We start from the raw sequence: 15,852 nt of genomic DNA, 5'->3' as shown, positions 1-15,852 counted from the left end.
TTGGGTTTACTACAGTAACCATTGTTTCACCATGGTATTTTGTAGTACAATTATAATAACCACAAAATTAATCATGTTACTATATTACCATGATATTACTGTAGTTACACCATGGTTAATTGCATTAAAACTATGGTTTCTACCAAAAAACACTTTTACTACAATAGTATATTAATACAGTGATGCAATCTACACACAAGCACATCGAGTCTCGGGGGGGGGGGGTAACGAGTGCAATCGATAGACTCCACCTCCGGATGCACTCCTCGACATTCACCGTGACCAAATCACTGTGAAGGAGACTTCAAATGCAGAACGATCCTGGCCATCATGTTGAAGGGTTATTCCAAAACGAAGGGCTCAAAAATAGCTGCTTCGATGGGCCCTTCAAAATGGGTGTTTCCATAGGGTTCAACTGATGTACACTTAACTGCTAAATGGACTGGAATTGGAGCATATGTCACAAATCTGGAGGTTTGCCAATTGTAATTCAGTGTGAATTAAACCAGCTGCAATGGCAATCTAGTTCTATAAACAAACACGTGCCATGCTTTCATCTCCATAGTCTATAAATGCTTTTAAATATTTTAATGAACTTCAAAAAATTTTTTAAACACCTGACTTTTTGTTTGAAACTGGCTAATGCTTGTGTTTTACTGTAAATTCTCTTTAACAATGAACTATTTTGAACAAATCGTCTAAACGTTCACGAAAATACTTATCCTCTCCAACTTCTTCCACTGGCCTCTTTTACAGTGCCTTAAAAATCATTTTAGACAAGACAAGAGGTGGAATAATGCCATAATTTGATCATAAATACAATTGTAATAAAAATGTGAGAACTGAGTTTTAACATTGCGCTGAAAACAGACATGATTTTGAAAAATATGTGGAGCGGAGGGTGGCGGGGCCAGGCTGGAATGTCGCACACCCGGTCTCCAATCGGCCTGATGGGGCACACAAGGGATAAAGGCGGCCGGTGACGATGGTTCGAGAGAGAGAGAATTACGGGCATGTCCGTCATGTGTGTGTTTATGTTTGTGCTTTTTGTTTTGAGTTTAATTAAACATTATTTATTTTGACAAGCCGGTTCTAGCCTCATCCTTGCCCATCTGAATCCCCTTACAACGTCTTACTGTATTTTTCAGGAAAATAGAAAATTGCTCTTTGCTCCACTTCATTAACATACAATACACACAGGTTGTGGTCATACACCCACAGATAGCACTCCCACCCGCTTGCGCTGGCACAGAAATTACACTTAGAATTAGAGCTCTTACAAAATAAGATAAGACTTTGCGCAACATCGTAGCACGAAACCCATGGCCACTTCAATGGGTTGTACTGTTGTTTAAACTGTTTCTGAACGTTCTGCTGATGAAACATTAAAAAACATCTTTTCAAGAAAATTCGGTCAACAAAAACATTTTGTTTATACAGTAGATGCCACCAAAGAGACTCTGTTAATCCCTCGCAGCCTCATTTTTATTCATGTCAAAAATCTACTATTGTGCAACTGTGAATCAGGTCTATATACTTATTGTTTTTTAAGCTAAATAATGTTTCTTTGAAAGTTTTTTGAGACATTAATAAGGAAGCAGTGTAATGGAAATATTTGAGTGGACGAGTCAGTATGACCTGTAGGTTGGAGTAAGTCACATATGTGCATATTTATTTTACAGTAACCAGTTATTCCACATGTACAGGATGGTTTATTTGACCTCTTCTCATTATAAATAAAATTAAGTTGTCATAGACATGGCCGGCACATGTTCCAACATGTTCCCAAGCTCGAATCCGGCTTGTTGTGTTACTCCCCTCTCTTCTCCCTATCATTGCCTCTCACTTCTGCTCTCCCCTGTCCCAATAAAGGTAAAAACTACAAAATTATTTACTTGACATTTGAAAGATGTTTAAACATTTCGAGCTTTAACAGAATGTGCAACTGTGAGGGGAAAAACATTATTATGCCTGCACTAAACTAATGTTATATATCTCTTTTTCAGCTGTCATCTCGAGGCTTTCTGAAGTGTCAGTAAGGAGAGGATCAAGATAATTAGGGTTAAACTTGGCATTTTTATGTTTAACCCTCAGAGACCCAAGCATAGAGATTTATATATTTTCTTATGTGTTAAGGAGGCCACTGAATATTTTGTTTTTAAATCTAGATTTTTGTAAAGCATATTTTGCTTTGTGGTGAATTTTGTGGGACTTCAGCTAACAAAAGGAGTCTATGGGAAAATCTAGATTTTGTTGTTGTTGTTTAACACATTGCTTTGAGGTGACCATTGTGATTTTAGCAGGCTGTGGCATTCAATGTGCATTTTAACCCCTCCAAAATTGTTGTTTTTATATTGTTCAGTGTCAACTTATGTGTAGTTTGTTGAAATGTGACTTATGTTGAAATTCTTCTGTGCTGAGTGTTATGGTTGTGAAGTTCTTTTATAATTTAATTTATAATTATTAATTAGACCTAGTATGAGCTACATGTTGTATGTATAGTATTTACTACTAAATACTTTTTTGGTAGTGTAATTACAATACAATTGTAATATATATTAATAAATCCAGTATCCTGTGTTGCATTATTACTCTCCAAAGTTTACACTGGCACATGTCGATTATAATTGATTAATTTATTCTGCAGTTTAACCTGTGCCTATCATCTCTGTTCAAATTAATTCATTAAATAACAAAACTTGTGAAACTGCATGTGTTTTATTAATATTAATATTATTATTACTACAACCAAAGATTTCAAGCTTTCATTTATCTTCCAACAAATATTTCAAAAAAATAATTAGAACTGTATCAACAAACACTGGCATCTTTTTTTTTCATTTTTATTATATTATTTTGTGATGTTTGCAGACTTTTATTTGGTTCTCTGAACCGCTGTGTTTGTGACGTCATCAGGTCTGCGCGGCAGCTTCTCTCCTGTTGTTGTTGTTGTTCTGCTGTAGAAAGGTTTGTGCTTTTGAGTGGTTCAGAATTTAATGGGTATAAAAGGCTACAAAACATAATGAAATAAGTTTAAGTTTTAACAAACGTGCTTCAGCTATGTGGTAATATTATTGAGGTAATTTTGGAATTGTAACATGAAATGAGTGTAGATACAGATTATAACATCATAAAGCTTGATGTGAAGTTCTGTCCGTTGGTCTCTCGTGAATTTGAACATGAAATAAGCGCATTTCCCATTGACAACCGTATAAACTTACTGTTGTGAGTCTTAAAGTGTCCCATTCATACAACAGCGTACAGAAGCAGTTCGAAAACTGTCTGTATGAACGAATAACTGAAGTCACAACTGTATTTTAACAGCTGTAACCATAGTAACTGACAAAATTATGAAATATCAAAGATGGCGACGTCCATAATACTAGCGAGTAAAACATTGTTTCTATTCAGAAATTGTATTCCGATTCATGTATTGCAAACTGTCTCACCAGGAAAATGTTTAGAATTGTTATCAAATGTAAAATTGAAGGATCTTCCTGAGTCTCATGACGCTTTATATCCAGCCTGATCTCATTATTTATACGTAACATTTAAACGTACGATTTTGTACATTTGAATAGACACTAAAATACAAAAAATAGACATAGTGACAGCAACTAAAACTAAATTTTTTAGGGCTGTCAATTTAACAATTACTTATTAATTAATGCAAGTCAGTGCATTAAAAAAATAATAAATGCAATTAATCGTGTCTTCTGTGTTAATTAAGCAATGCAACCAAAGATAAACGCTCCAAAAGTGACCGTCTAACGCATGTGTACATCCTTAGAAAAGCCCTTATCCACAATATTCCTGAGTCACATGATGTTTGCGGGTGATGTGGGCAGAACTTCTGGTTAAGCGTTAACAATCTTAATGTTACGTACTAACACAACATTAAAAATGACAGAAACACAAATTATCACAGAATTAAAACGAGGTGATATTGTTCTTCCAACAATTATGGTAAATGTTCTGCACTTAAATAGCGCCTTATTAACCTTAGTGGTATTTAAAGCGCTTTACACTGCATCTCATTCACCCATTCACACACCAATGATGGCACAGCTACCATGCAAGGCTCTAGCCTGCTATTGGGAGCAACTTGGGATTCAGTGTCTTGCCCAAGGACACTCTGGCATGTGGAGTCATGTGGGCCGGGAATCGAACCACCAACCCTGTGATTAGTGGCCGACCCGCTCTACCAACTGAGCCTATATGTTTGAGGATGATGGCCAAATATATCAAATAGAAGCATTTGAGTTATTTTGTTGAATCTTTATCCATCGATGGAAGAATCTGAGCAGATTAACCTGAAAAGTTATGTTAGTTGGATATATTTTGAGAACTGTAGACATTTATGTTTATTTTAAAGCATATATTGAGTCTAGTCAGAACCTGAAGAGTTTGTTGTTCTGAGATAATGCACTTACTGCAGATACAGGGGAGGTCTAAACAGCATGATGCTCGTGTATTACAGGACTCAGGCGATGAGACCGTCATGCTGCCGTTTTTTATTTTGAGGGAGATGAATGTGCAGTAAACTCAATCTAGCTTTATAATTGTTAGTTTATATACATAACATCTGTATTTAAATGCTATAACCTACATGAAATGTTTTAGTGTTGACTGAGCAACTGATCCTGTTGGTAGATTGAATATATTGTTCTTGTGTAGGAAATAAGGATGTAGTAGCTGCTACACAATAAACCGTACCGTCCAAAAAGAACTACATAAAATAAACATATTTATTTGGACATACATTATTATACACATTGTACACAAAAGTTCAATGTTCTCTGTAAAGCAACTATAAAACAGGATGTCTCCGTAGAAATACATTTAATTGATACTGAATAAATGTCCACACTGTTTCCCAAATACATTTTCCCCTCAAGGGAAGACATGCACATTCTGCAAACACACAAGTGAACTGCCGGCAGAAAAAATGCAGAAGAGGAAACTCAGAATACAGTTCATTTCAAACGTACTGTACATGTCTCATCTTATAATTATGGTCTTCCACTATAGAATTGATCCATTGGGCATCACAGCATGAAAACAGTTGAAAACATCATCACTACTCAGAGAGAGTTCAGGAAAAACACAGTTCCTTTTTATACTCAGTTGCAATGCCATTTCAAATGTGAAGCATTCACAAAAGTCAACGCTGAATAGAAATGAACAGACTCTCAAAATGTCTAATGAATTTTCAGCACATGTACACACACCTGTTAGCACAATAATGCTATTGTTTATATGTAATTCATTGCACTCCATTTCTGGACGTCTATCGTAGCAGACCGTAACGGTGGATAAATTAAGACATTTCTGCTGTTGACGTCTTGCCAATAAAGTTAAAAGAGCACAAAAACAAATTATTCCAAGCTTTTTCAAACAGATGTTTCTAAGTCAATCCTTCTGTAGGCAGTCGATGACAGAGTCAGCATCTGGAACTGGAGCTCTGTGCTTTGCTAGTGGTTTCTGATAACAACATTGCTGTTTTAGACAAAACGTTAGTTTGGCTTGATTATTAGGATAACCATTAACTGCACACATTGTCCGGGAAATTGTAAAGATATCTTAAAACATTTAAAAGCAAGAGTTTAACCGCATGACACACAAGCAAGCAATGACCGGCTACACACATAACACACTTCTGCTAGCCAACCGGAAATTCCGCCCACCTTGTGAAATACAGTGGACTCGCTGAAAATATTGTGTATAAAGTTATTGTTGTTATATTGCAAGACATTTTACTGTATGTTGTACTTACCTTGCTTGTGCCATGAAAATAGCCATTGATGCTGACATGGCATTAAAAGAATAATGAAGAAATAAAGATTGATGGTAGAGAGCGGCATGGTCCACGCCGCTTTCAATCCCACAAGCCACCTCACGAGATGGGCACTTGGCTTCCATAGGAATGAATGCTGCCTTCAACTGGACCTGGGAAGCTCGTACTTCAGAGTGGGGCATTCGTTACAATGACATGTGTGAACGCATTCAAGTGGGAAACAAAGTACAGAAGAACCCAAACTTTAATGAATGATGAGAAAAGCTCTTTTACTGTTGTACCTGTGAATAAACAGAAATGAATACACTTGTTCACAACATACATGAGTTATGAGTGCATAGCATCTAACAAATTAACAATTAATTAGCTTAAAACAGACTGCAAAGGGTGAGGCATTAGTTGAGTGTTATATATATATATATATAATAATTTAATAAAAATAAAGTACAGAATTTTTAAATGTTTTGCTAAATAATTAATTTCCTTCAACACACCCCTTCCAACATCCCATCTCGGCAACTCGTGTATCATGTAGAATTATGACTTGTAAGTATGTCTTGATTGTTCATGTGCTCAGAACTCGTAATTATGATATTTCTGACTCCACTTGAAGGGCACAGAATTGAAAATGCTCGCTCGGCTTCACTCAAAGCGTGCCAGTGGAAACGTATGGTGAATGGGAGCCGAGCGACATGCTCTAATTTGTGGAATTGACAACGGTGCTACGCAAGCATGGGGGAGTGACCGAGAGTGGCAAAAAAAGTAGAGATTTCTCATTTTTATGCAAATAAGAAGTGGAAAATGGCTGGCATGAGCCAATCACTGTGAGCTCAAAGCAGTGGCGTCTGTCTTAAGAGCTTCAAAACCTACAAATTATAATTGCATGCATTCATTGTGGCAATATTGAGGCTGGGTAAGCAAGTGTGTAATAAATCAACAATGTTTGTGGCATTTGGAAATGAAGCTGGCATCATTCCAACTGTAATTGCATATATATAAAATTATATTATTGCTCGTGTATTGAAAAAATGAGAGACAATTCACACTTGCTTTTGCATATTACAAACACGCTCCAAACCAGCAACTCTGTGGCGTGGTGAATGGCGTTGAGCAGCTGTTTTCACGGCAGTGGAAAAGTAAGGTCACTCTTACCAGCCACTTTGGTGGGCGTCCTTTTTATTAGGGATGACCCGATACTGGTATCGAGTCCTATACTGCGCTCATGTACTGGTACTTGTACTCGTAAACATGCTCTGAAACCAAAAACGATAGCATTTGACATACAAATGTCATTACATAAACATGCACAATAAAAAGTGAAGATACGGAGGACAAAATAGGTTGGTTTCCATTCTTGTTTCTTCATTAAAGGTGCAGTCAGTAATATTTTCATCATTAAAAAAGTTTTATTCCTAAAGAAGTGAATTGTAATTTTGAAACAAATAAAATATAAAAATCATTATTACTCACATGGGATGAAGACTGCAGTCAAATCAGTAACCTTATAAAAGCCGTTTTATTCTACATGAGAGGGTCTCCGCATGGGGGCGGCCATGTTAGAATCACATAACCAGCCGAATACTGTTAGCTTAATCTCAGTAACTGCCGTCTTTTTGGATCATGGCTGACTGTGAAAAGTGAATTTCTACAATGTCATCAGTAACTGAAAACTAGCATTTGAAAGATCCTGTATCCATGCCCCTAAGGTGTCAGTGTCCAATTCGAAGTGCATAAAAATGTCTGATTGCACCTTTAATTACTAGTGGGATTCAGTCATCCCAGTTACTTTTTTTAAATCAGTGAATCAAAAAGATTTCATCACTTATTTGTTCATTGACCCATTTATGTTGGTTGTATTGTCAGTATGTGGTTACAAGTGAGTGTAATTTTGTATTAAATGAGTGAGTCACTGAATCATTATCACCAAATTTATTTTAAAACAAGTTCAAGTAAGTTGGTATTTAGTATTATTATCTTTTAAAATCTATATGTAAAAACTATATAACTCATTCAAATCTGCTAATAAAAGTTCATTAAAGCATTATAAGTGTTTTTACCCACCAGTGATTGAACAGTTATTCTGCTGCTAATTCTTCCTAGCCAAATTTTAGGCCTTTAGTTGTTAAAAGATTTTAACATACCAAACCGTTCCCATTTATAAGCAACTGTTGGTACTTCTTTGGTTTTTTATCCCCTTTTCTCCCCAATTTTGAAATTCCCAATTCCCACTACTTAGTACTGTAGGTCCTCGTGGTGGCTCAGTTACTCATCTCAATCCGTGTCGCGGAGGTCAAGTCTCCGTTGCCTCCGCTTCTGAGACAGTCAATCCGCGCACACTGTGGCTCGTTGTGCATGACGCCACGGAGACTCAGCTCATGCTACTCTCCACGATCCACGCACAATTTACCATGCCATTTATTGCGAGAACCACTTAATCGTGACCACGAGGAGGTTACCCCATGTGATTCTACCCTCCCTCCCTGGGCCAATTTGGTTGCTTAGGAGACCTGGCTGGAGTCACTCAGCACACCTTGGATTAAAACTCCAACTCCAGGGGGGATAGTCAGCATCAATACTCACTACCCAGGTCCCCTTCTTTATGGTTTTTAATCCACTGACTAAAATACTCACTGGAATGCTATTCAATAACATTTTTGGAGTTTGCCAAAAGGCATCTGAAGGACTCTCAGATCATGAGAAACAACATTCTCTGGTCTGAAGAAACAAAGATTGGCCTGAATGGAAAGAGTCATGTCTGGAGGAAACCAGGCACCGCTCATCACATGGTCAATACCATCCCTACAGTGAAGCATGGTGGTGGCAGCATCATGCTGTGGGGATGTTTTTCAGCAGCAGGAATTGGGAGACTAGTCAGGATCGAGGGAAAGATGAAAGCAGCAATGTACAGAAACATCCTTGATGAAAACCTGCTCCAGAGCGCTCTGGACCTCAGACTGGGGCGAAGATTCATCTTCCAACAGGTCAATGACCCTAAGCACACAGCCAAGATAACAAAGGATTGGCTACGGCGCTGTGAATACTTTCCAGATGCAGTGGATGCTTATATACATACAATGTGAGTCAATAGGGTCCAAAACTTCCAGGCCTTTAAAAGAACATGAAGGCAGAATAAAAGTAATCCATATGACTAGAGTGGTTTAATCAATGTCTTCTGAAGAAATGCAGTCAGTTTTGGGTGAGCAACAGACCAAAATGTAACTCCTGGATTATACCACTAATAAATGAACATTTTGTGATTATATAATCAGTAAACTATTCCTTTAATTGCTCTTGAATTTATTTTTAACAATGTAATATTTTTACTTTAGACCTGATGAAGCTGAAAGATGAAAGTCAAGTACTGAATGAAGAGGAGGAAAAACATCAGTATCAGAGACCTGATGATGTCATTACTGGAGAACAAACTTTAAGTTGCTCAAAAACCGAAGAAACAAAATCCAAAAAATCTTTCACTTGTCCTCAATGTGGAAAGAGTTTCACTTGTAAAGAATACTTGAATTGTCACTTGAGAATTCACACTGAAGTGGACTCTTTCACTTGTCATCAATGTGGAAAGAGTTTCTCACATAAACAATACTTGAAAACTCACATGAGAATGCACACTAGAGTGAACTCTTCACATGCCATCAGTGTGGAAGGAAATGCAAAAATAAAGGTGGTCTTGAATGCCACATGAGAACTCACCCTGGAGTGAAGCGTTTTGTTTGGTTTCATTGTGGAAAGAGTTTTGCATCTAAAAAAAATCGTGATACTCATTTAGAAGTTCATATTATAAATGAGTCTTTCACATGTCACCAGTGTGGAAAGAGTTTATCAAGTAAACAATGCCTGAATCGTCACATGAAAATTCACACTGCAGAGAAGCCTTTCCCATGTTGTCAGTGTGAAATGCTGAAGTGTTTTGAATGCAAAGTGTCACTCAATAGGCACATGGACATTCATGCTAGATTGACTTCTTATACATGTGATCAGTGTGGGAAGAGTTTCAAAAAACAAGGGTCGCTCAGTTACCACATGAGAATTCACTCTAGAGACAACTCTTTTACATGCCCTCAGTGTGGAAGGACTTTCCAATACAAAACAAGCCTTGCTAACCACATCGGGATTCACACTGGAGAGAAGCGCTTCACATGCTGTTACTGTGGAGAGAGTTTCAAATACCAAAGTCATCTTAAGAAGCACGTTAAAATACACGCTAGAGAAGCATTTTAACATGCCATCAGAATCTAAAACAGAATCAGAGACAGAAAGTGCTTTAATGCCAAGTTTGCTCACTGACTCAAGGAACGTGTCTTACGTTACAGAATCTTCCAGTACACTCAATATAGACACTGATACACCGAAGAATAAAACAATTTGTCATATAAAATAATATATATTTTTTAGAAATCTAATTACAAACAGGACAGGATAACCTGTCTTGATTCATTTCATCAGTTTTACATAATCTTTTTTTTTGTCACGTGACTGATTTACATAAATAGGTTATGCTAGTTAGCTAACAATAGCATGTGTTAGCATGCTAAATGTTAAGTTGCTGAGTAAAAAGTAGATGAGGAAGCAAAAGCTCCACTCTTCATCACTATGGTTACCCAGCGTAACAGAGTCCCAAAATACCAGAACATTTCCACCTTTTCTCGTCTTGCTCACCAACACATAAAATAACACTTAATTTTAAAATGTTTACTCTCCCAATCAAGTCCCATGCAAAGCATGCTGGGAACTACGAATTCCCCCCACCCAATTTCAGTTATGCCAACAAAAATGTATTAATGTACAAATACGAATGGATAAAGTAAAACTCCATTAATACAATTTAGTAAATTGAATACTTTGAAATTAAGTATTGAGTGGTATTATCTCATTTTAAGTATGTAATTTGAACAAGCATCAAAAAATATTTTTGCTCTGTAGTTGAACATGATTGGTTCATATTCACCCTACATAATTGAATATAGTAGCATTCACATTTTTGAGAATTACATTAATTAAAAGCAAAGAAAACAAGTTTAGAAGATAAACACAATTTTATTGTGTAGATTGCAAATAATATGACTTAGTAATTTGGTCAACCAGCATTTAACCATTATTATAATTTTTTCAGTGATGCTGGCTGCCAGAGAGTGCAAGATTGACCCTATTTACACCTGGTGCTCACATGCGTTTCGGGTGATGCAAACATAACTGCTCACGGGTGATGGATTTGAGCGACCAGGTGTAAACGGCGCTCTCGTCTGTCCACTTGTGATCAGATCATCACCTGAGACGCATCTTAAAGATGCACTAAGTGAGATTTTAGCAAGGATTTAGCTTGCTCTTACTCATCCCATAGGTCCTAGATGTACTTGCGGTTTTGGACTCTATACTGACACCCATCATCCTTGAGTGCTGTCGTTTCACACCAAATGTGTTTGTTTATCTTCTGTTTTGTTACTTTTAGTCTGTTTTTATCAGTCTCATATTACACACATCCCTATAATGGAAATTTTTCTAACCAATCCAAACAAATGTTCTCACGTTTTTGCTTGTCGAACTATGTCCAGACCTCAGCGACTCGCGAGCTCTCAGCCGGCTGAACATCGTTTTGTGCTTATGCTTGGCGTTTGATGTCGTGCTGCTTATCTGTGATCCTCGATGTGAGAGCTGCAGGTCGTAGCAGTTTAATCACTCTAGCAGAGACCTCTCGTTTGGACATTTTATCTTTCCACTTTTACTCATTCTGGAAGGACTGTCTGGTGGATCACACTCCTGTTTATCAATACATACCTTCATTGGGACCACTGATGTCCATTGCGGGGTAGGGGGTGACCCCTATTTGTCAAATTAAACAGCTTTTATGGGGGTTCTCATAAGACTTCAGTCTTTATCTTATATAAGTGTAAATCATTTTCAACATATTTAAAAAAGTACTATCCATGTCTTTATGTGTAAAACGTTTTTAATTAGCAAAAACTTACTTAGTGCACCTTTAACACCAGATGTAAACCAAGACATTTTTGCCAATTTTTGTACATGTTTTATGGCCTGCAAATGTAAACTTTGTTTTCTAGAATGTATTGAAAATTGTTGCAAATTTGCTGATTAAAATATGTCACATATGGTAACGTAGTGTAGCTGGCTAAAATATATAAGCTTTTGAAAGTTGCGAGATTGGCTTGTGATAGTTATGGTAGCATAGGTCTCAATGGGTTGAAAATTATAAATTGTTTTATTGTTTACTTGTGCAAGTGTATATGCTGTAGCTGTCTTGAAGTAAAATAAAAATGAAAAATCTTATCAGTTGTTTGATGTAAGTGGTTTAATTTTTTGGTTCACTTGTATTGTACACTTACTGTTTATAGGTTGCCATATTGTGGTTCATAAACTTAAGTCTGATGAAAAATTGGTGTTCTATTTAATAATTCGTGAACATACTTTGAAAAGTGTACATAGGTTTTTTTTTTTCCCAGCTAAGAGTGGAAGAACGCTCTGGTGATCTTTCTGTCTATATAAAGCGCAGCGAGTTAGCAGCCCAGAGTGTGCAAGTGTATTTTTGGCTACAGGAAACAATAGGAATATAATGAAAACACATATTACAAGCATAGCAAGGAAATATAAGTAATGTGGCTGCCCCTCCCTCTCATCATCGTTGCCCCACCTCTGAGGGCCGTCCTTATGTGAGGAGAGAGCATAATTAAAAAGCCACGTTTGGGCACCACTGCTGGCAGAAAAATGTAGAGCATGCCTCTTCTCGGGTAGACTGCTTCTATCTTTTTGTGTGCACACACTGGTGCCCTCTCAGATCCAGGAGCAGAGCAGGGAGTGTTCTGGCTGAATTAGGTGCTTGCTGGACCCGGACCCCCATAGTGAATTAGTTGCGATTCCGGGACATTGAAGCACGCATCGTGGCCAACGGATGCGGATGCCAGACCGATTTCCCCTCACATACATCATGGCCCTGGGAAGACACCACCCCACGCGCCACAGACCAGTGAGGGGAGAGCGTGTGGCTGCCGGACCCCGGCCATGTCCTGGATCCTCCTCTGGACACTACCCATCCTACACGATGCCCCCATTCACCGTGAGGGTGCCAGATTCCCCTTTATTTTGGACACTTTCCCCATTGGACACTATTTTCCCCATTTATTAACATTTTATGTTTATTATTATTTTAAAAAAATGCCTCTCAGAGGCTTGATGCCACACCCACTGTGTCTGTCTCTTGCTCACCCCGCCACAGTTGTAGAGAAAAGGGAAAATACAAAACTTAGCATAGTGAATGGCTCTTTATCAGAGTCCTTGCTTTGCAGGTTCTAATCTGATGACCCCACCATCTCAGCTCATATCTCTGCCTGTCTCTCAGAGATCTCGGTCTGGATGAAGGTACACCATCTTAAGCTTAACCTTGCCAAGACAGAACTCCACATGATCCCAGCCAACCCATCTGTTGATCACAACATCACTAATCATCTTAGATCAGCTACACTAACACCAACCTGGACAGCCCAGCACTTGGGAGTAATGGTTGATGACAAGCTTAACTTCACCACCCACATCTCATAAACCACTCAATCGCTTTAGAACATCGGGAACTACTGTAACGCTGCCCTGCCTCCCAACTAGTGCAATTACGTTGCTGCAGATGGTCCAGAAAGCAGCAGGACATTTGGTCTTCAATCAACCAAAAAGGGCTCACATCATCCCCCTTTTTATTTCACTCCACTGGCTACCTGTAGCTGCCTTCATCAAATGAAAGGCTTTGACCCTGGCCTTCAGGACAGCCAATGGAACATGGCACTTACTATTTCATTTTATTCTTTTTATATATATTTTTCCTTGTCTCTATTTCTTCTGCTCTAGATTCTGCACTATTCTAGTTACTCTGGGAACTTAAAAGGGTCTGCTAAATGACTAAATGTAAATGCAAATGAAACTGTCATGTGCAGGTGCTCATGTACTTCGAAGTACATCTTGCTGCTTCTTTAAAAGGCAGTGGTCCATTCTGTGTGTTATAATGCTGCTCTTGTCACCGCACTGACTGGTGAAAAGGTTATAAATCAATACATATAAAAAGGTGTGGGGGTGGGGGGCAATGCTGTGCCTTAAACAAGTACTACATGGATGCCTTTAACCATTGCACAATGTCACCATGTCATCAACCACATCTCCCTCTGAAATCATTTAAACACGCTCCTCCCTTGAACATGGATAGGGGAAAATGGGCCCTGTGGCCATGAGCTGGGCCCCATGGGAGTTATAGACCCCTGGACTTCAGCCCATAAGCCCATGCATTAATGCAACCCTGGTGATAATACGCTATTTGCAATACAACAACGATTCACAAACACCCACATAGGCCAAAAGGTATTTGTGTGACACCAAAGGAAAGACATTTTTAGATCTTTTATATATATTTATATTAAAAAACAAATCTTACTAAATAAACTTACTACTTATTTCTAAGTACCACAAAAAAATAAAAAGAAACTACAGTGGGGGATTTTTTCTACATTCTGATATATACGTATCTCTTATTCTCCTTTTTTTCCTTATTATTAAGTGATCTTAGCTGCAGCGTTCCAAACTTTGAAAGGGATGGAGACGACCGGGAGGATTGGCTACACTGGTCTGTGACTGGTTCGTTGATGGAAGGAAGTAGCGTAGTATCCGGACGTGATTCGGAGATGGAAGGTGAAGCATATGGCGGGGAAGGTAGAGGTGGAACAAATTTGAAATGGTCGGTGGTGGAAAAACGAAAAAGGAAGACCTGGAGTAAGATTTCGGGAACAGACAGTGATAAGGAGCAGAGCTCTTTAAGAATAAGGAAGGGAGAGTATAAGGTACTGTTGAAATTTTCGTCTGATGTTGTTGGTATAAGCAATCTATTGAAAATTACCAAAGCCATTATGGAATCGATTGTAAAGATTGAGTGTGCGAAAAATTTGAGGGATGGTAAATTACTAATAATATGTAAGGATAGTTGTCAACAAAAGGCAGCACTTGGATTAAAAACATTGCTAGGTCAGAAGGTAATATGCACAGTTGTAGAAAGAAAGAAAGTGGGTACGAGGAGTAATATGTGGCTTTCCGACTGATATTTTAGATGAAAAAATCCAAAAAGGTATAAATCGAGCTGTGATGAAAGAGGTGAGATGGTTGAAGTGTATTAGGGACAAAGAAAGGGTTGACAGCCTTTCGGTTATTCTGCATTTTGTGGAAGATAAACTGCCTGAAAGAGTATATATCTGATTTCTAAGCTATGCAGTTAGACAGTATGTTCCACCACCACTGAGATGCTATAAATGTCAGAACACATTGCTGCTGTATGTAGAGGGAAACAAAGATGTGCCAGATGTGGAGGAAATCATGAGTACGGTGAATGTGAAAAAGATGTGAAGCCAAAGTGTTGTAATTGTGGTGGGGAGCACAGTGCAGGCTATGGGGGCTGCCAGTACAGGATAGAAGCTGTGAAAGTTCAGAGTGTGAGAGTGTCAGAAGGTCTGATTTATGCAGAGGCTCTTAAAAAGGTTCAAATGTCAAAACCTAAGAGTGACAGCAGATTGGAATTGAGTCATCCAGTTAACAAACCAGACCCTAGCACAGTAAATATGAATGGAAAACTCATGGTAGTTGACAAGATTGCATTTGTTTCATGTTTGACTGAGGTAGTGAATTGCTCAGTGCAAACTGAGAGAAGAACAGAGAGGATTAAAATGATCATTAGGGCAGCAGAAAAATTCTTGGATGTTGAGGGGGTATCAGTAGAACAGATAAACGATAAATTAAAGATTCAAATGGCAAGCTCTCAGGCACCATGTGGTTGATCCTAATGGTGCTATTGATCTTGCAGTGGAATGGAAAATCTAGATGGAAATTTAAGTCAGCTGACTGTGATCTTCAGGAAATTCATTGGATAACGAGTTTACCTTTTACGAGCTAAAAAGGGCTATTGTTGGAGCTAAGCAAACTTCTCCAGGGAAGGACGAAGCACATAACTGTTAATCAGAAGGTCACTGGTTCGATCCCCACAGCCACCACCATTGTGTCCTTGAGCA

The 15,852-nt window shown here is 38.2% G+C and overlaps 2 protein-coding genes across 2 annotated transcripts in view; both read left to right on the top strand.

Moving 5' to 3' along the window:
- Positions 1-15,852, top strand: part of LOC127644811 (gastrula zinc finger protein XlCGF7.1-like) — a 367,559-nt gene that overhangs the window by 17,719 nt on the left and 333,988 nt on the right. The gene's annotated exons all lie outside the window — the stretch shown is intronic.
- Positions 1-15,852, top strand: part of LOC127645727 (zinc finger protein 420-like) — a 451,613-nt gene that overhangs the window by 418,599 nt on the left and 17,162 nt on the right. Inside the window, exon 6 of the mRNA XM_052129389.1 lies at positions 13,161-13,180. Within this exon, the coding sequence (XP_051985349.1) occupies positions 13,161-13,180 (20 nt within the window). The remainder of the gene's footprint in view (positions 1-13,160; positions 13,181-15,852) is intronic.

Source organism: Xyrauchen texanus, chromosome 6, assembly GCF_025860055.1.
Source record: "Xyrauchen texanus isolate HMW12.3.18 chromosome 6, RBS_HiC_50CHRs, whole genome shotgun sequence".
NCBI classification, from domain to species: domain Eukaryota; kingdom Metazoa; phylum Chordata; class Actinopteri; order Cypriniformes; family Catostomidae; genus Xyrauchen; species Xyrauchen texanus.
This window is presented reverse-complemented; position numbering and strand designations above follow the sequence as displayed.